Below are 25,554 nucleotides of genomic sequence, written 5' to 3'. Positions count from 1 at the left end.
GCGCAACAGTAAAAGACGCCATCTTTGTTTGAATGAGACCCATATCTCGCGCATGCGTGGCGCGACGACCACCTTTAATTATGACAAGACAGTGGACCTTATAATCGAAGATATTAAAAGCACGTCATAAGGTTAAACTTACAGACGCCATGACAGTAAAAACAGTGCCGCTTGGTAGGACAGGAAATTTTACCTCAAAGTAAATTCAGTCTGCTGAATGTGGTTCGCATGTCAACTAAATATGATGACATTATTATAATACATCATATTATTGTTACATTTCATAAGAAATTGTGCTCAGACCTAAGACAAAGCGACGGTCTGCAGTGGGACATTTACAATATTATCGGTTCCTTATCAGTATATATGTCCTTTTCATTAGTTGCCATGCAGACACAGGCGCTTTTGTAAATGAGATGTTTAAGTGCAGGAGTGATTTTATAACCAAGTATTTGTAGTAATCAGTAAATTGTTTTCTATATTTTCATAAAAGAATGGTACTTGACAAAATCAGATCAGATGTTAATAACTACAGAGAACTTTCTTTCTTATCAGCACCAGCAAATTGTTAAATAAAATAAATTCTGATTCGCAAGCTGGTTTCCGTGAAAACCGCACAAAGGGCATCATTTCTACACTTCAAGCCGTTGCGCAGAAATATTTAATTCTAAGGTGGGCTTAATCTTTATTGACATTCACAGGTATTCAACATCGCAAGGCATGGTTGCATTTTGAACAGGCTTATTTCTTACGGTTTACCAGACTGAGTGTCAAGTGTGTTACGTCTGATGTGTTCATATCTAGGATCACGTGATTTACACAGTAAGGGTTTACTGAGTATTCTAAATACGACATTGCTCGTCAAGTATGTATGCTAAGTTACTAGTTACGCACATGAGTAATAGATAGGTGAGATTTTTATTGATGACAGCTTTTTCAAATGTTGGAATTTTAGTTTTTCGTAATGGCGAGATTCTTAAAAATACGATAAATTGTTCTACACAGGAAAGAAAGTGAAAATTGTATTCTGGTCACGTGATGATTATTTATTTACTCAATAAGCAACGGACAAAATATTTGTAATGAGAATACATTGGTTTTTCAAGTGCAACGTGTGCTAAGGACAATACGGATACGAGTAGTTTTACTGATAGTTTTTCATCGCTTACATCGGAAAGGACGATATTCTCCTTCACATCACGGGCAGATTCTCCCAAACCTAATGATACATGCTTGGTGGTCTGTGTTGCATTGTTGCATGCGCAGTCATCTAGAAGACATCCCACAACCACTGTACCATTATTTAATTCATTACTCAACTCTAGGAAAAATGTGATTAATTTTGAAGTATGTTTTTTTTTCTCAGCTAGTAAGCTAAGTTCGATAATCGAACTTCACATTAGGCATATGGATCACTTTAAAATATCGAATTTTGAAACTAATGATGATTGCCATGACAACATGGTATGTAGTGTGATACTTATGGATCAGCTACAAGCAATCACTAAGACGTAAGAGGTTGATAGTGCAAAAGGTTCAGATACCGTGACACTTGCCTACGAAAAGTGAATCTATCGATCTAGCGTAGATTTCATAGGATGATACTGCAGAGATGAGGGAATATTCGACGTCGCGAAGCTTCATACCAAAAGACATCATTTACTATGGCAACGCTGAAACAGGCTCTTTTTGTTTAAATAAAAATTGTGGCAGAATAATCCAGCCAATAATTGAGTGTAAACTCGGATTTTCTTCAGTGACGTAATTGATCGCAGTTTGCGGCGTCACTATCATTTTGATCCGTGGGAGTCCGACAATAAAAGTAATGTTTTATTTTATCGATTTATTACATTCTAAAGAACGAACGTATTCATTATACAGAATTGTCCTATTTTTACGTCACAGAATGGGTTTGTCTCTAGAGGGCGTATTTTATTGTAACAATTTATTTTACCAAGTTTTGAAACGAAAAAACGTCATATCTATAATTGTGATGTTTTGAATTCTGGTGGTTGGACTTTATACGAATATATTTGTTATTTACAGTCCTTACAATGTATATAAAGTTTAATTACCAGAATTATTATAAAATATGCAAAATTATGTAATTAGTAATATGAGTGTTATACTGTATGTTGATGAAAACAATGGAATGTGATTTATCGTGAACTATTTTTTTAAACACATTTTGCAGTACACAACTAAGTATACAATAATACAATAACATTTTTAATACGCATGCGCACTTTGTGTTTTGGTATGCAATATTACAATCACTGCACAAATGTATAAGCATTTGTCATTTTCGCTGAAAGACTGTGTGCTGCAAAAGTAACATATTAAGTTTACAATAAAGTTGTTCAACATGCAGTAACCATCTGAAGTCCTTCACATTTTGCGCCACTAATGTGTGATATCATAACCATCTGAAGTCCTTCACATTTTGTGCCACTAATGTGTGATATCATAACCATCTGAAGTCCTTCACATTTTGTGCCACTAATGTGTGATATCATAACCATCTGAAGTCCTTCACATTTTGTGCCACTAATGTGTGATATCATAACCATCTGAAGTCCTTTACATTTTGCGCCACTAATGTGTGATATCATAACCATCTGAAGTCCTTCACATTTTGTGCCACTAATGTGTGATATCATAACCATCTGAAGTCCTTCACATTTTGTGCCACTAATGTGAGATATCATAACCATCTGAAGTCCTTCACATTTTGTGCCACTAATGTGTGATATCATAACCATCTGAAGTCCTTCACATTTTGTGCCACTAATGTGTGATATCATAATCATCTGAAGTCCTTTACATTTTGTGCCACTAATGTGTGATATCATAACCATCTGAAGTCCTTCACATTTTGTGCCACTAATGTGAGATATCATAACCATCTGAAGTCCTTCACATTTTGTGCCACTAATGTGTGATATCATAACCATCTGAAGTCCTTCACATTTTGTGCCACTAATGTGTGATATCATAACCATCTGAAGTCCTTCACATTTTGTGCCACTAATGTGTGATATCATAACCATCTGAAGTCCTTCACATTTTGTGCCACTAATGTGTGATATCATAATCATCTGAAGTCCTTCACATTTTGTGCCACTAATGTAAGATATCATAACCAATTGAAGTCCTTCACATTTTGTGCCACTAATGTGAGATATCATAACCATCTGAAGTCCTTCACATTTTGTGCCACTAATGTGTGATATCATAATCATCTGAAGTCCTTCACATTTTGTGCCACTAATGTAAGATATCATAACCAATTGAAGTCCTTCACATTTTGTGCCACTAATGTGAGATATCATAACCATTTGAAGTCCTTCACATTTTGTGCCACTAATGTGTGATATCATAACCAACTGAAGTCCTTCACATTTTGTGCCACTAATGTGAGATATCATAACCAACTGAAGTCCTTCACATTTTGTGCCACTAATGTGTGATATCATAACCAACTGAAGTCCTTCACATTTTGTGCCACTAATGTGTGATATCCTAACCATCTGAAACCTTCACATTTTGTTCCACTAATGTGTGATATCATAACCATCTGAAGTCCTTCACATTTTGTGCCACTAATGTGTGATATCATAACCATCTGAAGTCCTTCACATTTTGTGCCACTAATGTGTGATATCATAACCATCTGAAGTCCTTCACATTTTGTGCCACTAATGTGTGATATCATAACCATCTGAAGTCCTTCACATTTTGTGCCACTAATGTGTGATATCATAACCATCTGAAGTCCTTCACATTTTGTGCCACTAATGTGTAATATCATAACCATCTGAAGTCCTTCACATTTTGTGCCACTAACAGTGATATCATAACCATCTGAAGTCCTTCACATTTTGTGCCACTAATGTGTGATATCATAACCATCTAAAGTCCTTCACATTTTGTGCCACTAATGTGTGATATCATAACCATCTGAAGTCCTTCACATTTTGTGCCACTAATGTGAGATATCATAACCATCTGAAGTCCTTCACATTTTGTGCCACTAATGTGTGATATCATAACCATCTGAAGTCCTTCACATTTTGTGCCACTAATGTAAGATATCATAACCAACTGAAGTCCTTCACATTTTGTGCCACTAATGTGAGATATCATAACCATCTGAAGTCCTTCACATTTTGTGCCACTAATGTGTGATATCATAACCATCTGAAGTCCTTCACATTTTGTGCCACTAATGTGTGATATCATAACCATCTGAAGTCCTTCATATTTTGTGCCACTAATGTGTGATATCATAACCATCTGAAGTCCTTCACATTTTGTGCCACTAATGTGATATCATAACCATCTAAAGTCCTTCACATTTTGTGCCACTAATGTGTGATATCATAACCATCTGAAGTCCTTCACATTTTGCGCCACTGTGTGATATCATAACCATCTGAAGTCCTTCACATTTTGTGCCACTAATGTGTGATATCATAACCATCTAAAGTCCTTCACATTTTGTGCCACTGATGTGTGATATCATAACCATCTGAAGTCCTTCACATTTTGTGCCACTAATGTGTGATATCATAACCATCTGAAGTCCTTCACATTTTGTGCCACTAATGTGTGATATCATAACCATCTGAAGTCCTTCACATTTTGTGCCACTAATGTGTGATATCATAACCATCTAAAGTCCTTCACATGTTGTGCCAGTAATGTGTGATATCATAACCATCTGAAGTCCTTCACATTTTGTGCCACTAATGTGTGATATCATAACCATCTGAAGTCCTTCACATTTTGTGCCACTAACGGTGATATCATAACCATCTGAAGTCCTTCACATTTTGTGCCACTAACGGTGATATCATAACCATCTAAAGTCCTTCACATTTTGTGCCACTAATGTGTGATATCATAACCATGTGAAGTCCTTCACATTTTGTGCCACTAATGTGTGATATTATAACCATCTGAAGTCCTTCACATTTTGTGCCACTAATGTGTGATATCATAACCATCTGAAGTCCTTCACATTTTGTGCCACTAATGTGTGATATCATAATCATCTGAAGTCCTTCACACTTTGTGCCACTAATGTGTGATATCATAATCATCTGAAGTCCTTCACACTTTGTGCCACTAACGTGTGATATTATAACCATCTGAAGTCCTTCACATTTTGTGCCACTAATGTGTGATATCATAACCATCTGAAGTCCTTCACATTTTGTGCCACTAATGTGTGATATCATAATCATCTGAAGTCCTTCACACTTTGTGACACTAATGTGTGATATCATAATCATCTGAAGTCCTTCACACTTTGTGCCACTAACGTGTGATATTATAACCATCTGAAGTCCTTCACATTTTGTGCCACTAATGTGTGATATCCTAACCATCTGAAGTCCTTCACATTTTGTGCCACTAATGTGTGATATCATAACCATCTGAAGTCCTTCACATTTTGTTCCACTAATGTGTGATATCATAACCATCTGAAGTCCTTCACATTTTGTGCCACTAATGTGTGATATCATAACCATCTGAAGTCCTTCACATTTTGTGCCACTAATGTGAGATATCATAACCATCTGAAGTCCTTCACATTTTGTGCCACTAATGTGTGATATCATAACCATCTGAAGTCCTTCACATTTTGTGCCACTAATGTGAGATATCATAACCATCTGAAGTCCTTCACATTTTGTGCCACTAATGTGTGATATCATAACCATCTGAAGTCCTTCACATTTTGTGCCACTAATGTGTGATATCATAACCATCTGAAGTCCTTCACATTTTGTGCCACTAATGTGTGATATCATAACCATCTGAAGTCCTTCACATTTTGTGCCACTAATGTGTGATATCATAACCATCTGAAGTCCTTCACATTTTGTGCCACTAATGTGTAATATCATAACCATCTGAAGTCCTTCACATTTTGTGCCACTAACAGTGATATCATAACCATCTGAAGTCCTTCACATTTTGTGCCACTAATGTGTGATATCATAACCATCTAAAGTCCTTCACATTTTGTGCCACTAATGTGTGATATCATAACCATCTGAAGTCCTTCACATTTTGTGCCACTAATGTGAGATATCATAACCATCTGAAGTCCTTCACATTTTGTGCCACTAATGTGTGATATCATAACCATCTGAAGTCCTTCACATTTTGTGCCACTAATGTAAGATATCATAACCAACTGAAGTCCTTCACATTTTGTGCCACTAATGTGAGATATCATAACCATCTGAAGTCCTTCACATTTTGTGCCACTAATGTGTGATATCATAACCATCTGAAGTCCTTCACATTTTGTGCCACTAATGTGTGATATCATAACCATCTGAAGTCCTTCATATTTTGTGCCACTAATGTGTGATATCATAACCATCTGAAGTCCTTCACATTTTGTGCCACTAATGTGATATCATAACTATCTAAAGTCCTTCACATTTTGTGCCACTAATGTGTGATATCATAACCATCTGAAGTCCTTCACATTTTGCGCCACTGTGTGATATCATAACCATCTGAAGTCCTTCACATTTTGTGCCACTAATGTGTGATATCATAACCATCTAAAGTCCTTCACATTTTGTGCCACTGATGTGTGATATCATAACCATCTGAAGTCCTTCACATTTTGTGCCACTAATGTGTGATATCATAACCATCTGAAGTCCTTCACATTTTGTGCCACTAATGTGTGATATCATAACCATCTGAAGTCCTTCACATTTTGTGCCACTAATGTGTGATATCATAACCATCTAAAGTCCTTCACATGTTGTGCCAGTAATGTGTGATATCATAACCATCTGAAGTCCTTCACATGTTGTGCCACTAATGTGTGATATCATAACCATCTGAAGTCCTTCACATTTTGTGCCACTAACGGTGATATCATAACCATCTGAAGTCCTTCACATTTTGTGCCACTAACGGTGATATCATAACCATCTAAAGTCCTTCACATTTTGTGCCACTAATGTGTGATATCATAACCATGTGAAGTCCTTCACATTTTGTGCCACTAATGTGTGATATTATAACCATCTGAAGTCCTTCACATTTTGTGCCACTAATGTGTGATATCATAACCATCTGAAGTCCTTCACATTTTGTGCCACTAATGTGTGATATCATAATCATCTGAAGTCCTTCACACTTTGTGCCACTAATGTGTGATATCATAATCATCTGAAGTCCTTCACACTTTGTGCCACTAACGTGTGATATTATAACCATCTGAAGTCCTTCACATTTTGTGCCACTAATGTGTGATATCATAACCATCTGAAGTCCTTCACATTTTGTGCCACTAATGTGTGATATCATAATCATCTGAAGTCCTTCACACTTTGTGACACTAATGTGTGATATCATAATCATCTGAAGTCCTTCACACTTTGTGCCACTAACGTGTGATATTATAACCATCTGAAGTCCTTCACATTTTGTGCCACTAATGTGTGATATCCTAACCATCTGAAGTCCTTCACATTTTGTGCCACTAATGTGTGATATCATAACCATCTGAAGTCCTTCACATTTTGTGCCACTAATGTGTGATATCATAACCATCTGAAGTCCTTCACATTTTGTGCCACTAATGTGAGATATCATAACCATCTGAAGTCCTTCACATTTTGTGCCACTAATGTGTGATATCATAACCATCTGAAGTCCTTCACATTTTGTGCCACTAATGTGAGATATCATAACCATCTGAAGTCCTTCACATTTTGTGCCACTAATGTGAGATATCATAACCATCTGAAGTCCTTCACATTTTGTGCCACTAATGTGTGATATCATAACCAACTGAAGTCCTTCACATTTTGTGCCACTAATGTGAGATATCATAACCAACTGAAGTCCTTCACATTTTGTGCCACTAATGTGTGATATCCTAACCATCTGAAGTCCTTCACATTTTGTTCCACTAATGTGTGATATAACCATCTGAAGTCCTTCACATTTTGTGCCACTAATGTGTGATATCATAACCATCTGAAGTCCTTCACATTTTGTGCCACTAATGTGTGATATCATAACCATCTGAAGTCCTTCACATTTTTGTGCCACTAATGTGTGATATCCTAACCATCTGAAGTCCTTCACATTTTGTTCCACTAATGTGTGATATCATAACCATCTGAAGTCCTTCACATTTTGTGCCACTAATGTGTGATATCATAACCATCTGAAGTCCTTCACATTTTGTGCCACTAATGTGTGATATCATAACCATCTGAAGTCCTTCACATTTTGTGCCACTAATGTGTGATATCATAACCATCTGAAGTCCTTCACATTTTGTGCCACTAATGTGTGATATCATAACCATCTGAAGTCCTTCACATTTTGTGCCACTAATGTGTGATATCATAACCATCTGAAGTCCTTCACATTTTGTGCCACTAACAGTGATATCATAACCATCTGAAGTCCTTCACATTTTGTGCCACTAATGTGTGATATCATAACCATCTGAAGTCCTTCACATTTTGTTCCACTAATGTGTGATATCATAACCATCTGAAGTCCTTCACATTTTGTGCCACTAATGTGTGATATCTAAACCATCTGACGTCCTTCACATTTTGTGCCACTAATGTGTGATATCATAACCATCTGAAGTCCTTCACATTTTGTGCCACTGATGTGTGATATCATAACCATCTGAAGTCCTTCACATTTTGTGCCACTAATGTGTGATATCATAACCATCTGAAGTCCTTCACATTTTGTGCCACTAACAGTGATATCATAACCATCTGAAGTCCTTCACATTTTGTGCCACTAATGTGTGATATCATAACCATCTGAAGTCCTTCACATTTTGTTCCACTAATGTGTGATATCATAACCATCTGAAGTCCTTCACATTTTGTGCCACTAATGTGTGATATCTAAACCATCTGACGTCCTTCACATTTTGTGCCACTAATGTGTGATATCATAACCATCTGAAGTCCTTCACATTTTGTGCCACTGATGTGTGATATCATAACCATCTGAAGTCCTTCACATTTTGTGCCACTAATGTGTGATATCATAACCATCTGAAGTCCTTCATATTTTGTGCCACTAATGTGTGATATCATAACCATCTGAAGTCCTTCACATTTTGTGCCACTAATGTGATATCATAACCATCTAAAGTCCTTCACATTTTGTGCCACTAATGTGTGATATCATAACCATCTGAAGTCCTTCACATTTTGCGCCACTGTGTGATATCATAACCATCTGAAGTCCTTCACATTTTGTGCCACTAATGTGTGATATCATAACCATCTAAAGTCCTTCACATTTTGTGCCACTGATGTGTGATATCATAACCATCTGAAGTCCTTCACATTTTGTGCCACTAATGTGTGATATCATAACCATCTGAAGTCCTTCACATTTTGTGCCACTAATGTGTGATATCATAACCATCTGAAGTCCTTCACATTTTGTGCCACTAATGTGTGATATCATAACCATCTAAAGTCCTTCACATGTTGTGCCAGTAATGTGTGATATCATAACCATCTGAAGTCCTTCACATTTTGTGCCACTAACGGTGATATCATAACCATCTAAAGTCCTTCACATTTTGTGCCACTAATGTGTGATATCATAACCATGTGAAGTCCTTCACATTTTGTGCCACTAATGTGTGATATTATAACCATCTGAAGTCCTTCACATTTTGTGCCACTAATGTGTGATATCATAACCATCTGAAGTCCTTCACATTTTGTGCCACTAATGTGTGATATCATAATCATCTGAAGTCCTTCACACTTTGTGCCACTAATGTGTGATATCATAATCATCTGAAGTCCTTCACACTTTGTGCCACTAACGTGTGATATTATAACCATCTGAAGTCCTTCACATTTTGTGCCACTAATGTGTGATATCATAACCATCTGAAGTCCTTCACATTTTGTGCCACTAATGTGTGATATCATAATCATCTGAAGTCCTTCACACTTTGTGACACTAATGTGTGATATCATAATCATCTGAAGTCCTTCACACTTTGTGCCACTAACGTGTGATATTATAACCATCTGAAGTCCTTCACATTTTGTGCCACTAATGTGTGATATCCTAACCATCTGAAGTCCTTCACATTTTGTGCCACTAATGTGTGATATCATAACCATCTGAAGTCCTTCACATTTTGTTCCACTAATGTGTGATATCATAACCATCTGAAGTCCTTCACATTTTGTGCCACTAATGTGTGATATCTAAACCATCTGACGTCCTTCACATTTTGTGCCACTAATGTGTGATATCATAACCATCTGAAGTCCTTCACATTTTGTGCCACTGATGTGTGATATCATAACCATCTGAAGTCTGTCACATTTTGTGCCACTAATGTGTGATATCATAACCATCTGAAGTCCTTCACATTTTGTGCCACTAATGTGTGATATCATAACCATCTGAAGTCCTTCACATTTTGTGCTACTAATGTGTGATATCATAACCATCTGACGTCCTTCACATTTTGTGCCACTAATGTGTGATATCATAACCATCTGAAGTCCTTCACATTTTGTGCCACTAATGTGTGATATCATAACCATCTGACGTCCTTCACATTTTGTGCCACTAATGTGTGATATCATAACCATCTGAAGTCCTTCACATTTTGTGCCACTAATGTGTGATATCATAACCATCTGAAGTCCTTCACATTTTGTGCCACTAATGTGTGATATCATAACCATCTGAAGTCTGTCACATTTTGTGCCACTAATGTGTGATATCATAACCATCTGAAGTCTGTCAAATTTTGTGCCACTAACGTGTGATATCATAACTATCTAAAGTCCTTCACATTATGTACAACCAATATGCTCTCTATTGGGCATAGGGTAGGGCATGGAGAGCGTTGAAGTACAGGTACTTGTCATTACTTCACTGTAGATTATCTTTTCCTGTTTTAGTGAAATCTATCCAGCTTACCATCTATTCTTCCTAACATCTCCCTAGCATTCCAAATATAGGTATGTACACCTGAGCACAATAATCTTACCCAGCATTGCAGCAAGACATCATTTAAACCTTCAATAAATAATCTACGAATACATGATTATGGGTAACATTCAATACTTTATTTATATAAAAAAATGTACAAGCAGATCATTAACATACATGTTACGTCCATAATCTACTGTTTATGTGTTAAAAACAATAAATCATTTATGATTATTTTCACCTAAAATGTTTTGTATCTTACCACTGTCCTGTGTGATGCATGAAGACATAAATATAATGACTGTATGTGATGTGATGTGATGTGATGTGATGTGATGTGATGTGATGTGATGTGATGTGATGTGATGCGATGTGATGTGATGTGATGCGATGCGATGCGATGCGATGCGATGCGATGCAATGCGATGCGATGTGATGTGATGACGTGATGTGACTGTATGTGAAGACTTGCTATAACAATTGTGTGATTTATGGCAACATGTGCAGTGTATGAATTTATAACAATTGTGTGTGATGTTTGGTAACATGTGTGGTGTATGAAGACATAATGAAACAACTGTGTGTGGTGTATGGAGACATGATATCAATGTCCTCCATGGTGTTTATGACATAATTTATATATGGTGTATGTTCTATGTGGTGTAAGGTCACATGTCAATTGTGGTTTAAACACCCAAGATGCCGACACAGATTACATAACAAATAGACAAACTTGTTCCATCATCACAGCACATTAACTCCAATGTAATGGTTCAATTAAGGTAGAGATGCATGTCTGTGGGCATTTGGGAGTGTTAAAATTTTGGAGAATTGTGAATAGTGGAACATACTCAAAAACGATTTTAAAATATAGATAACAGGTGCAAACATTCTCTCTTTTGAATGCTTAGCAAGATTTAGCACGGCTGTACATAAATAATAAAAAAGAAACATGTTGAAAAAAAGAAATGATGGGATCTCCATATTATGCACTATATTTAACTTTTTACAAAACATTTAAATTTGGAACTGTTACAGCCATTTTAATTATGAGCATTAGCAATCTTCTTACTGAGTGAATTGTTATGCAAATTAGCCATTATCTCAGCTTTTTAGTGCACATCCTAGAACTTTAAAAAACAATAGCTCCTAGACGCTTTGACCTTTTGTTTTGAAATTTTCACAAATGATTGACAATGTGTTTATCTTCAAAACGCCGTCGGGGCATTGTTTTTGGTTGAACAGTGTTACAACAATCGTACAGACAACTGGCCTGGGTGTTAATTTATGCATAAACTTGAAGTAGTGAAATTTGGGCTGCTGCCCTGCAAAATTGACAACTGGTAGACGGTTTTCAAGACAGTGCTTTCTTCATAGTAAACAGATGTACCCACAAACCAATTTTGACAGGAAACAGAAGCATGGTTTAGGAGCTAATTTTTTTTAAATCACTTTTGACCAAAAAAGCACATTCTTGGGCATATTTCAAACTACAGTGTCCATAAAAAAAATACTAAAAAAATTTTAAAATTCATACAATAAGCTTTCCGAAAATATATAGTTTTGTGGATAAGGGTGGTCATCTTGGTTTCCTAATTAACTAATTAAAATATCTGTCAGGTAAACTGCATCTCTACCTTAATGTTGGCATAGCAACTACTTCCTCTCTGATGATGATCCTTTATGAAATTGACTGGATGAACCACCTGCAGACCCACCATGATGTTTTTTATGTTTATCATGGTGGTCATGTTTGCCATGTTTGTGTTTATGCTTGTGTTTGTTCTTCTTTTTCTTCTTCTTGATTTTATGCAATTTATCAGTGCCACTTGCTCCATGAAGAGGTCTCTCTCGCTTGATATGAGTATGCATAGGGGGTATGGTAGAATGCATCTTAGATGATATTGGTGTACTATTGCCCCCACCAGTCAGACCAGTGAGAGGTGTCGGATTCTTCAGAATCGGGGAGGGAGTATTGCTTCTTGAACTTAGTGTTTCTTCCATTTTAGGAGTTGCTGGGAGGAGAAATAAAAAGACAATGGGTCAGAAAACAATTCAATGTCAATGTCATCTACAGAGTCTTGTTTATGGCTGTTTCATTGCAAGTTGAGAAAATGTACTTGTCATGAAAATAAATATCAAAGAAAGCTTAGAAAGGACTCCTGTTTGATGAGTGTATTGGAGACACATTAACAATTAATTAATTATTCAAACAAGAAGCTTGGCAACTAATATTTGTCTGCTACAATTTGCTCCACATTATTGAATTTCACTTACAGAAAATACATTTGATTTTACATCTGTGGTTTTCAGATTTTCAATATGTTTCAAATCAATAATAATTAGATAGTCAATATGCATGTTTTTCATTATTAAACTAATCACGTCTGTATAAACTAAATTACAGTCAAATGGGATGATTATGCACATTGTGCATATTCTGCAATTTGTATGTTCGAATTTCAATCCTAAACTAATGCATTGTCGTTGTATTTACGTACAAAGTGTATTTACATACCAAGATTCATTGAAAAAAAGATATTGATGGAAAAGCTGAAAACTAATTATTATGCAAAACAGGTAATTGATAACTACAGATTTTGATGGAAAACTAAAAAAGTTCTGCGCAATGCCACAGACCATAAATATACAAAGTTTCATTGAAATGTGATTAGACTTGAGATGTTAATGGAAAAACAGAAAAAATATGAATTATTATGCAAATTAGGTAATTAATATGCACATATTTTTAGTCAAAACTAATTGGATCTGTGCAAGCTTGTCATTTGAATGAGAACAATGTAAATGGCATCCAAGCAAGGTCAACACATTGATGAGGGGGTTGATCATTAAATAAATGCAGGGGGGGGGGGTGTCAAATAAAGAAAAACAGTTGCTAAATACTCATCACCCTGAACAAAAACAAATTTAATGAAGGCGGAAAAAATGTAGTGTCAAACTGACCCCCCCCCCCCCCCCCCGAACATACTTAGTGGCTGGCTCCTAAGCATTTATTGAGCAGTACTGAATTGCCCCATGTTTCCTAATGGGTTTTTGAAGGTACTCAAGGGAAACAATTATGACAAATTATGACTACATCCTACGAAGACTAGATGAAAAGACCAGAGGGTTAATGGTTGGAAAACTGGATTATGGTCAGACAAAAGACTGTGTACCTACATCTTGAAGTAATCAGACAAGCTGGCCAAAAAGATGCATTTTACAGTACATGTACCTGGCTTGAATGAATCCCCTAATGTGTCAGGCAACATAGCTCCAGGAGTCGGCGGTCGGTCTTCAAACGAAGAGTCTATAGGACGGTGATCCATTTCTAATTTCTGTGATGAAGTGTTACCCTGGGCAACCTCTGTTTCTTTTCTCTCATCCACATCTATCTTTTTGTTATCTGTTTTTTCATCAATGCTTTTTCCTCCCAACTGTAAACAAAGTGAAACAATTTAAGTTTGCAAATATAATGAATGTTTAATAATCATTTGAACACAATACTGTTTGTCCAAAATAATTTCTTAAGAGCATTGTTCAGACAATAAACTTCCTTGGTATTCACAACAAATCTTCAAAAATCTCAAATACAGTGCAGTTGGGTTTAAAAATATATTATTGTCTTAAGGTAGAAGCCTAGTCATAATTTTTGACAAAATTGGTCATAAATTGCATGAGAATGTTCATTAGTTTATTATGTACAATCATGAAGCTAATGTCCCATGGTACAATTAAATAGCATTATTTTGTGTGTTACAGTTAAGCTTTTTGAGAAATGTGTCCTAATATTTCTTCAAAATTGGTATTTTTAGAACAATTCCATAGAACACAATGTTAAAGAAAAATTGCATTTTTTGACACTTTTTAAAACCCAGATTGTTTAAATAATTCAGAACAACAAAAAGTACTCCATCATTAACGATATATTATTGTCACCAGGCTAGCTTTTGAGATATTGCATAATATCTCTGCCATAGCAACCTGTGTTATAATAGTGTCAAAATGGCTAAAATACACACCATCAATTTTTTGAAAAAAAAAAGGCTTGTGACCCCCCAATGTTTTTTTAGGTCAATATCCTTATATTGCCTTGGAGTACATTTTATTACAAAATGAATAAATTCTGGGTATTTTAATTCATGAGCTTAACACATTTATCATTCATTCATTCATTCATTTAATCTATTTTATGCACTGTACCACATTCTATGATTACTTCAGTTCTATTTTTAGTAAGATTTCGTAATCAAACGATATAAGGCAACTTTTTAATTAGTTCATTGAATTCACTTTTTAATAAGTTTATAACAATGTTTTTACAAGCAGTATAGAAAAGAAATCAATGTCCTACAGCCTTTTAAAGAGTTTTATAGGAATGTATAAAAGTGTTAAAATCTTACATTTCTTAAGGTTTCTGAAATAAATTACAGAAATACAAAAACAAAAATGATACAAGATGAAAATTCATGAGTTAAATTGAATTTTCTGATTTTCAAACTTCTTTACATTCTGATGTTCATTATATTTGTGACTATTAAGTCATATATGGTATCATGGCACAAGTCATATAGGTCATAGGTCATGAAAACAGTGTTATAGGACAAATAGTGCACTTTTTAGGACATACAGAATAAATACTATAATAATATTATAATAGTGCTAAACAGGATGTGGAAACAGTCCTATGGGACACATCGCGAGTCATATAGGATATATAACTTGTCAAATAGAAGATGAAATGTAGCTACAACTGCAATACTTGTTGTCATACATGTTCTTGAACCAGATATTGCACCTATAAATATCGATGTCTCTAGATTTTACATTTTCTTGAATAACTAATTCATTATGCAGAATCCTGATCATATATATGTCTCCCTTTAAGACTAATACATTTGTTCCAACTCTGAACAACATCAGTCCAGGCATGTCCGGGAAATGATGTCAGGCAAACAAACACAGTGACACACAGACAGAAGGACCGATGGATGGAACAAACCCAAAACACAAGTCAAAACACAAGTCCCTGTTTAGGACTTCGTCCGACGAGAACTAACAAAAGTTCAAAGTTTCATAAAGATTTTCACACATATTCAGTTTAGTGTAATGTTAGAAGAAAACCTTGTATGAAATGTATATAAATTCTGAGCATGATTGGTCAAGAGAGTTCAAAGATATTGGTTCAAGAAATGCTTGGTTTCTTAACATAAAAATAATCATCATTCAGGATTCTTGAATCAGATCAAGAAATGAATGAACAAGCCATGCATGGCACAGTCCCTGTTAGTTATCAAATTTAAGATATATAGTTTTGTTTATAGTAATATAGCTGGAATATAACCATGTCAGGAATATGATTTTTTTAACATTAAAATGATTGACATTTGTATCTGATCGTCAAACAAGTACTTGTCCATATTGAGAGATATTGCTCTGGAACAGCATTCAAAATCAGCCATTTTGAATACATGTATATATATATAACATGATGTATAATAAATATATAAAATTTGAATATAATCAGTCAAGCATTTAAGAGATACATGTATGGCTCTAGAAGCTCAATCATTAAAACAAATTGGTCGCCAGTCAGCCATTTTGAATCCAATCTGAAAAATAAAATGACGTGCATCAGGAACCAGTTATGTCTAATGTATGTACCAACTTTGAACGAAATCCATCCATAAATGCCAGAAATGCTTGATATTTGATGATTTTTTAGCACAGAAATGACCACCATTTGGCCATTTTGAATAGGCTCGTCAAACCAATATATCTGTCTATCTATGACATGATGTATAATGAGATATGGCACGAGAACCACATTCATTAAAACAAAATGGCCACCAGTCGGCCATTTTGAATCTTATCTGAAAAACAAAATTATTTGCATCAAGGTCCTATGTCTAATGTATATACCAAGTTTGAACAAAATCCATCTGTAAACAGCCGAGAAATGCTTGATTAGGATTTAATTTTAGGTTTAGGATTTTTTAGTACAAAAATGGCCGCCATTCGGCCATCTTGAATCAGATCGTGAAAAAAATTGACGTGCATATGTATAATATCATGTATGATGTATATGTGAAGTTTGATTGTGATTGGTCCAGGCATTTCTAAGATACAGGTCCGGACGCACGCACAGACGTACGCATGGACACACAGAGGTCAAAACATGAGTCCTCGTTTTCGGACTGCGTCAAAACGGGGACTAACAAGCACATGTCTCTGAAGATGTATGTCCTATGTGTGTAGTTTGAATGTGATTGGGCAATGCATGGTGAGGATGCACACATTCGTGGAGATCAATCCACAAGTCCCCTTTTTCTCATGGATACTTAAAAAAAAACGCCAGTGGTTGTGATTCAAAAACAGTTTACCCAGTAACAAACATTGTAGTCTACAGTTTTAAAGACCACAATGCCCCTCCCTCCCTCAAAAATAGTGCTAGAATATGTGACATTGAAGGATTAAACATAAGGTTGACTGTGGAGTATTGTACACATTGAACATCCAGATCAGAATTATTGACACTGTGAGATGTGAGCAATAAAACAGATGGTCCCACAAATGTGTACTTGTGAAATGGAACAGAGAATAAATGTCACTTTCACGTCATTAGTGACTCTATGTTGCTAAGAATATTTGTTTAACTAGCAATATTTATAGGTTACTTGTAAACTTTTCATTATAGCACACATGCTCCGTTCACATTGACTTAAAATGAGGTCATTACGTGAACAAAATTTGGGTGAAACATTTTGCATTTTTTGTGTATTTTTTTGTAATTTCTTTTTCAATTTTAGATAAGATATTCCATTAGATATAGATCTTAATCAAAAAATATAAAATTAATGGTTATTTAACAGGGGTTTATTATTTGAAATTAGACAACAAATTTGGGAATAATGTACATCTTTCTTTTTATAGAAGGAATTGTTTTTTTCCATTAATATGTAGATTAGTTTATTTTTATTACTTCCTTATTAGCTTATTAATACTGTAAACTTTTACTATTATCTATAACCATTTCCACTCTCTCCGGGGGAGTGAGTAAGTGTTAATAAATAAATAAAAATTATATGAAAGTGACAAAAGTCAACTTTGACCTTCAAAAGGATAAATTTAATTATTCATTGACATAGCAGATAAAAAAGATTTCACATTTAAATATCAGAAGTTAGCAAACATTATTCTGTTCTGTTCGTAGCAGTGAACATTTTATTTGTTCTCATGAACTCCCACTAGATCTTCAAATTGCACACATTCCTAGAAGTGAAAATGTGTCCATTTAATCGACACCAATTCTTGGATATTTCTTGTCTGTTCAAAAACGTGATATTCTATAAAATAATCTGCAACATCTTGTAACCATGGTAATAAAACTTGAGAATATCTAAGATTTTAAATGATTTATGTATTGAACAGATTGGGGACATCTGCACATCAGAGAAACAAGAGATATCCTTTGTTTATCCGTTTGTCTTATCACCTCCAGGTATATCGATCCATAGTACTGTTATCAAATTTTAATTTTAATGCCACAAAAATGAAAATTCAGCAATTTAATTTTAGTCTGATGTCATTTCCGTAATATCTATTTAACCAAGTAATTAAACCTCATATCTAGTTATTCTGTTTTTATTTTTTTTTGGCTAGGGGCAACAAGTAATCCAAAAATGTTCAGACAAAAAGACATTTGGTAACATAATATTCGTTTTAACAGTTACATAATTATTCAGTTGAGAAACAAGACATGAATGTCACAGTCCTTGTCATTTGATTTAAAAAAATTCATAATGTGATACATTGTTGTGAGCACAACTCATCATAAAGTAATGTCATATAAAATAATCTTGTATTTTACTGTAACAAGACTTCCATTGACCCAGACCCCAGAATCGCAAAGTACACAATTGCAACAAGACTATTTGTCATACATGTAGTATGTCTTTTGAGAAAGTAATAATTAAGCAAGCCAGTATCGATAAGGGCTGGTCATTCATAACCTTCAATGGAGTAGTAACAATAATTGTCTGAAGTCTTCTTGGTGAGTGATATTACTACATTTTTAATGACAATGTTAGCTTGATATAGGGTAAATAGATCAATATTTAAAGACATAAAATGCCACTGCTGTTTGTAAAAAAAACAGTTAGTAGTTAAAAGAGAGTATAATAAAGAGAGTTTTGAATGAACACATGTGGGTAAATGAGACATGACATGATATTGAGAATACTTACAAATATAACACAAGAAAAATATTTGATTTTGGACAGGGAAAGATTATTAGTAAGATGTATTAGTAGAATTGAAATTAGGCAAATATGGATTTTAACCTTAAACTGCAGGTTTGTGAATAATTCCACCTCACTGGCACCAATCTCATGTAGTTCTCCTACAGATTTTGTTTTGTTATGATACTAAGCAAATATCATTATATTCTGATCAGTTTAAATTATTTCTATTTATTGTGTAATAAGGAACATAATTAAATAAATATATTTTGGTTTAGAAATTCAAAACAGCAGAAACAAGCCATGCACGGCACAGTCCCTGTTAGATATCAAATTTAAGATATACAGTTTTGTTTATATTAATATAGCTGGAATATAAACATGTCAGAAGTATGGATCCAGAAGATGATACTTGATTATGATGATTTTTAACATTAAAATGATTGACATCTTGTATCTGATCGTCAAACGAGTACTTGTCCATATTGAGAAATATTGCTTTGGAACAGCATTAATTAAAACAAAATGGCTACCAGTTGGCCATTTTGAATACATCTACTTATCTATAACATGATGTAAAACGAATATATACAAGCAGCCTGTCGGCTGAGATAGCTCCGCTGTTAGCAATGCACATTTCAAATAAAAAACTGAAGATATCATTAGAAAAGGAACAATATGTATCGTATCAAAGCAATCAGACTTGCTGTTTTCAACAAGAATTCGAAAATATCTCTTTCTATCAAAAATGACAAAAATATTCATTAAAATTAGACAATTGAAGATATCATCACGAAATGAACAAATCTGCGAGAGGTCTACCTGTAGTACCTATATATATAATAGCAAACCAATCAGACTTGCGGTTTTTAACAAGAAGTCAAAAATATCACTTTTTACCAAAAATTACAAAAATATTCACCAAAATTAGAGAATTAAAGATATCATCACAAAATGAACAAACCTGAGAAAGGTCCACATGTAGTACCTATATATGCAATATCAAAGCAATCAGACTTGTAGTTTTCAAGAAGAAGTCGAAAAAGTAAAACATTGACACGGACGCCCATGGACAATCACTCATGTGATAAGCTCCGCTTGACAAAGTCAACAGCGGAGCTAAAAATTTGAACATAATCAGTCAAAGCATGGCAGAGATATGGCACTAGAACTGCATTCATTAAAACAAAATGCCCGCCAGTCAGCCATTTTAAATTGGATCTGAAAAATAAAATGATGTGCATCAAGGTGCATCACTTTTTACCAAAACTGACAGAAATATTTACCAAAATTAGAGAATTAAAGATATCATCACGAAACAAACAAATCTGAGAGAGGTCTACCCAAGGTACATATACACCAAGTATCAAAGCATTCAGACTTGTAGTTTTCAAGAAGAAGTCGAAAAAGTAAAACATTGACACGGACACCGACGGACAATCACTCATGTGATAAGCTCCGCTTGACAAAGTCAACAGCGGAGCTAAAAATTTGAACATAATCAGTCAAAGCATGGCAGAGATATGGCACTAGAACTGCATTCATTAAAACAAAATGCCCGCCAGTCAGCCATTTTACATTGGATCTGAAAAATAAAATGATGTGCATCAAGGTCCCATAATGTCCAATGTATGTACCAAGTTTAAACAAAATCCATCCGTAAATGCTTGATTTTGATGATTTTTTAGCACAAAAATGGCCACCATTCGGCCATCTTGAATCAGACCATGAAACATATTGATATGCATATGTATAATATTATGTATGATGTATGTGTGAAGTTTTATTGTGATTGGTCCTGGCATGTCCAAGATACAGGTCAGGACGCAGGCATGGTTGCACAAAGGTCAAAACATAAGTCCCCCTTTTCAGCCTAATAAGCAAAGGGGCACCAATATGGCGACTGTACAGTGAATTAATGTTCATGGTTACGATCAATACCACAAACGTTCCCTTCAATATTTAATAAAAGATTAAACTCATACCAGTAATATTTGACGCAAACTACTATATGCATGCCACAGACCAAATCCTGTCTTCTCATGTTTTTGTGAAACTAAGAAAACACATGTACCGGTAGTTCATAGAGGTCATGCAGTGTTCCAGGTTCATAGCTTCATATTTGTTTTTCCATGATTCACCTACATAACTTTCATGATTTATTCTAGCAATCATCGCCTCTTTCCAGTATAAACTTTATTTCCAGTAAACTGTTTCAATAATTCATGCAGTAATTATATAATATTTATGGACACAACATTGACTTAGGGAAAAACAGTGGTAATATAAGAACACAAAATTGAGATTATAATTGAAAGTAAGATTGATTCAAAGAATACACATACCCATGGCATGAATTTAATTACTAGAATTCATAAAACTTTAATGCCATTAATACTCTGAATTTGTCAGTGTCTGATAATTTTATAAAATCAATATGTTTGCATGTTGTAAGTACTTAATATTATGAAAAATAATATGCACGTATTAAAAGGTAAATAACAAGAAAAGCAATACATAAAATAAAGATAATATCTTTTTGGGAAATATTTCTTGTACAACATCTAATATAAAGGTGATACAGAATAATATTAATTTTTTTACAAAAATTGTTGTTGGTGGAATTTCCTCTCTTCGTAAACTTTATAAATTTTTCAATGATAGGTCTGTGATAGGTTTCTCTGGGTTGATGACAACTATGTATTTTCCAATCATAGTACACACACAGACTTATTTCAGATCACACATACAATGCACAAATTGTGAATTCCAAATCAGTGAATTCATGAATCTGATTTGAATCTCATTCCAATTTTACAACCTAACTGCACATGCGCAGTGGTCCGTCGGATATACAGATTCAAAAACAAATTGTTCATCAACAATGTTATCGGCTGCAAAATTTGTGAGAAACTGTTGCATTCTTACAGACAGACAAATGCCAATCCACCTGAACGGGGACTAATTATAACTACATTTCTGCTTTATTTTTATTTTCTCTCAATTTTATTGATGTTTATACAACTGTTCATGTCTACTTATTAACAATTGTATATATTATTTGTACTTTGTCGCATACATGTAGTAGAAATAGTAATCCAAAAATTTTGAGGAGATACAAAATTTAACAGAACAAACTACTTTATTAATTCTGAAAATTCTGGTTTTTGCTTTACACACTTTGGTTTCCAGTTTAGTCCAGATTCAGGTTGTGAATCAGGTTAGATTGGTTTACTGAAAAGCGCAATTCTGTGTTACAGATGAAAGTACGTTTTGTTTTCCATTGAATTTAAACTGTCACTAATCACAAAATAAACCAGCATTTTATTGGAATATTATCTCAAAAATGTTGATCCAGACCTGGAGGAAACGGGAAATTAAGTCATTTTGATTAAAAATTAAAGAAAATACAGGAGAATACACAAAAATATGCAAAATATAGAACCAAAATTTTGGCGGGAAAAAAATATGGCATTAAAAAAGGGATTTGTGCAGAGATACAATACTCACCATTATTTTGAGTTTGAACTGGCTTTCCTCAGATGCATGCACACTAATATTAGGATCAGAACTTGATTCCAACTGTACATCATGTGAGGTCAAAGGTGAGCTAGCTTTCCTTTTGTTGTCACGGGAGGGCTCTCTACCAATTTCACTTTCATTAACCTCACTGTAGCTGTTCTACAGATGGAATATCAGAAAATTACACTGGGGGATTGTAATTTTTCATTTCCTTGTTTTTTTTCAGAATTTGATAATATAAAAACAAAAATAAAAATGTTTCAAAATTATTATTAAAGGGATACTGTTCAATTATAATTGTTCTCAAATTGGTTGTCACTTTACATCACACTCACTAAGTTCAATAAAATGTAATATTGCTATATGTGATAAACTTGAACTGTTATGTAAACAATCATTTATTTATCACTGGTAACTAGGGGGGCATATGCGTTAATGGCCCATGACTGTCAAACATATCAGTGTATACAAATTGTTACAGATCCATCTAGACTGTTGACAGTAATCGGGAATAATAGTATACTAAATCTGCTAACACCAAAGGCTGAAGGCATTCAGGCGAAGGTTGGAGGCCTGAGGACTGTTAACGCTTGTAAATGCCCTCACGCGAAATTACATGGTTTTCAACCGGTACTGATCAGAGAATGATTGACAGCTCATGCAACGTCACAAAGCAACCAGCCAATCACAGATTCGGTGGACACATCATTGTGTACTGTACACAGGAAATAGAAAGTTGAATACGCTTTGATGTTTCTAGTTTAAAATATCTGCTGATCACGAGCACGAAAGAACAGCGAAAAAAGCACATGGATCTGTGACCTTTATTTTGTTGACCTCTAAACAGTAAGTGAACTGAGCCATGCTCAGCCTATTATTAAAACAGAGTGGTGTCATTCGCTTGCATGCATACTTAAAATCAAGGCCTTTGCTGAATCACCTTGCCTTCGGCATTTACTGATTTAGTATACTAACAAATTAGACCAGAGGACTGTTGACAGTCTACAGATCATCTTACTATACATGAATTACACAATTAAGATATGGAACTAACCACAGCTGATTTATTATTTATGATTGGAGTAGAAAAATTAGCATGTTGCTTCATCAAGGACTACAGTTCCTACAGTAGTGGAAGCCATTATTTAACTCTAACTGGAATGGCAACTGCATTTCAGTTTACATCCGCTATGAGAATAAACATCACTATGGTATTTTAAACACATACTTAAATGTTGAATGCTACATTAATTCTTTAGTATTAGATCATAAAGATAGTGTACACTCACATTAATTCAGAGGTTACATGCAGTGCATTATGGGTAATGATGTCATTAAATGAAGACCCATTAGCCATTAGCACATTAACAAAGAAAGTAATAAAAAAAAATTTAAGAAAGAACAGAATAAAGAAAACATTTTTAGAGCTCCCTGGAACTACGCTAATAACATTATTTCATTGATCCTACATGCATGATGGTACTCCCATGATGCATCTCACTTCCTGAGTCGTAAAGTACATAACGGTACTCCCGAGTACATACCTGTGACTGGAATTCGTTTGCAGACGATTCCTCTGGAACAAAGTATCGATTTAGAACAGCTTTCTTTTCTATCAAGTTCAATACCATTCCCAGCTGAAAAAGAAACAAAAACAATCAAACTCAACTTACACACGATTTACTGTCACAGCCATACTGTTCCGAATGCATCATCGCCATATTGTTTCAAACACCAGAAGCCATGAAGGAATATGTACAAATCAACTTACCTCAGGAATGGGTAGCGATGAAGGTCTTGTTCTGCCCCACAATGCATTGTACAAATCAACTTACCTCAGGGAATGGGTAGCGATAGAGGTCTTGTTCTGTCCCACAATGCATTGTACAAATCAACTTACCTCAGAAATGGGTAGCCATGAAGGTCTTGTTCTGCCTCACAATGCATTGTACAAATCAACTTACCTCAGGAATGGGTAGCGATAAAGGTCTTATTCTGCCCCACAATGCATTGTACAAATCAACTTACCTCAGGAATGGGTAGCGATGAAGGTCTTGTTCTGCCCCACAATGCATTGTACAAATCAACAGCATCACAGCGCAAACGTGCATCATGGGATAGACCAGAACTGGAAAAACAACAAATGTTCATTTCTTTTCATATTTTTAATCTATATAATACTGAGAATGATTGATGTTATGAACACCCATGTGGTCAAATCTTCACGTTATGATATGCATACAATGTAGCATTGTGAACTATTTAATTTTCAGTGATTTGCATTTACGACAATATTTTGCAAAAGTTGCTGTCGTTATAACTCCAGAAAACAATTTTACTGCAACAAAAATTTATGATTTTGCATACGATTCTCATCAATACATGTTGAATGATATATGACAAAGTGTTTACTGATTTACCACAAAAATATTTATGATTTATTTGATGGTGTTAATTGATTGATTCGATTGGTCCAAACACAAAATTTGCATATGCAATTAATGGTATATTGGCTGATAATGCACGGCTAAACAAGTGGCCCTGGAACATGAATTTACTACAGGTTTAATAGGGAAATACATAAAACCGGTATTATTTGTCTCAATGATTTTTAGGGAAATATAGTGGTTGAATTTTGGAAAAATACCGAAAAAAATACTGAATTAAAAATTGTATAACCATAATACTGCTTTTTGTTAATGGTGAGCGTCGGTCGTTGGGTGATTGTCGTTCGCCACACAAACCTAAACCACCGTCCCTCAAAACCGTGAGGTGCCTAAACGAAAGCCAG

General features: G+C 34.8%; 1 protein-coding gene across 1 annotated transcript in view; it reads right to left on the bottom strand.

The window, feature by feature from the left end:
* Window positions 1–11,116: 11,116 nt before the first annotated feature.
* Window positions 11,117–25,554, bottom strand: part of LOC102802774 (transcription initiation factor TFIID subunit 2-like) — a 40,157-nt gene continuing 25,719 nt past the window's right edge. The window contains exons 24-28 of the mRNA XM_085493049.1: window positions 24,792–24,891; window positions 24,308–24,400; window positions 22,752–22,922; window positions 14,237–14,438; window positions 11,117–13,016 (exon numbers count right to left, since the gene is read on the bottom strand). Of these exons, the coding sequence (XP_085349175.1) occupies window positions 12,658–13,016; window positions 14,237–14,438; window positions 22,752–22,922; window positions 24,308–24,400; window positions 24,792–24,891 (925 nt within the window). The 3' untranslated portion in view covers window positions 11,117–12,657. The remainder of the gene's footprint in view (window positions 13,017–14,236; window positions 14,439–22,751; window positions 22,923–24,307; window positions 24,401–24,791; window positions 24,892–25,554) is intronic.

The sequence above is a fragment of the Saccoglossus kowalevskii genome, chromosome 18, assembly GCF_978046115.1.
Source record: "Saccoglossus kowalevskii chromosome 18, keSacKowa6.1, whole genome shotgun sequence".
In the NCBI taxonomy this organism is placed as follows: Eukaryota; Metazoa; Hemichordata; class Enteropneusta; family Harrimaniidae; genus Saccoglossus; species Saccoglossus kowalevskii.
This window is presented reverse-complemented; position numbering and strand designations above follow the sequence as displayed.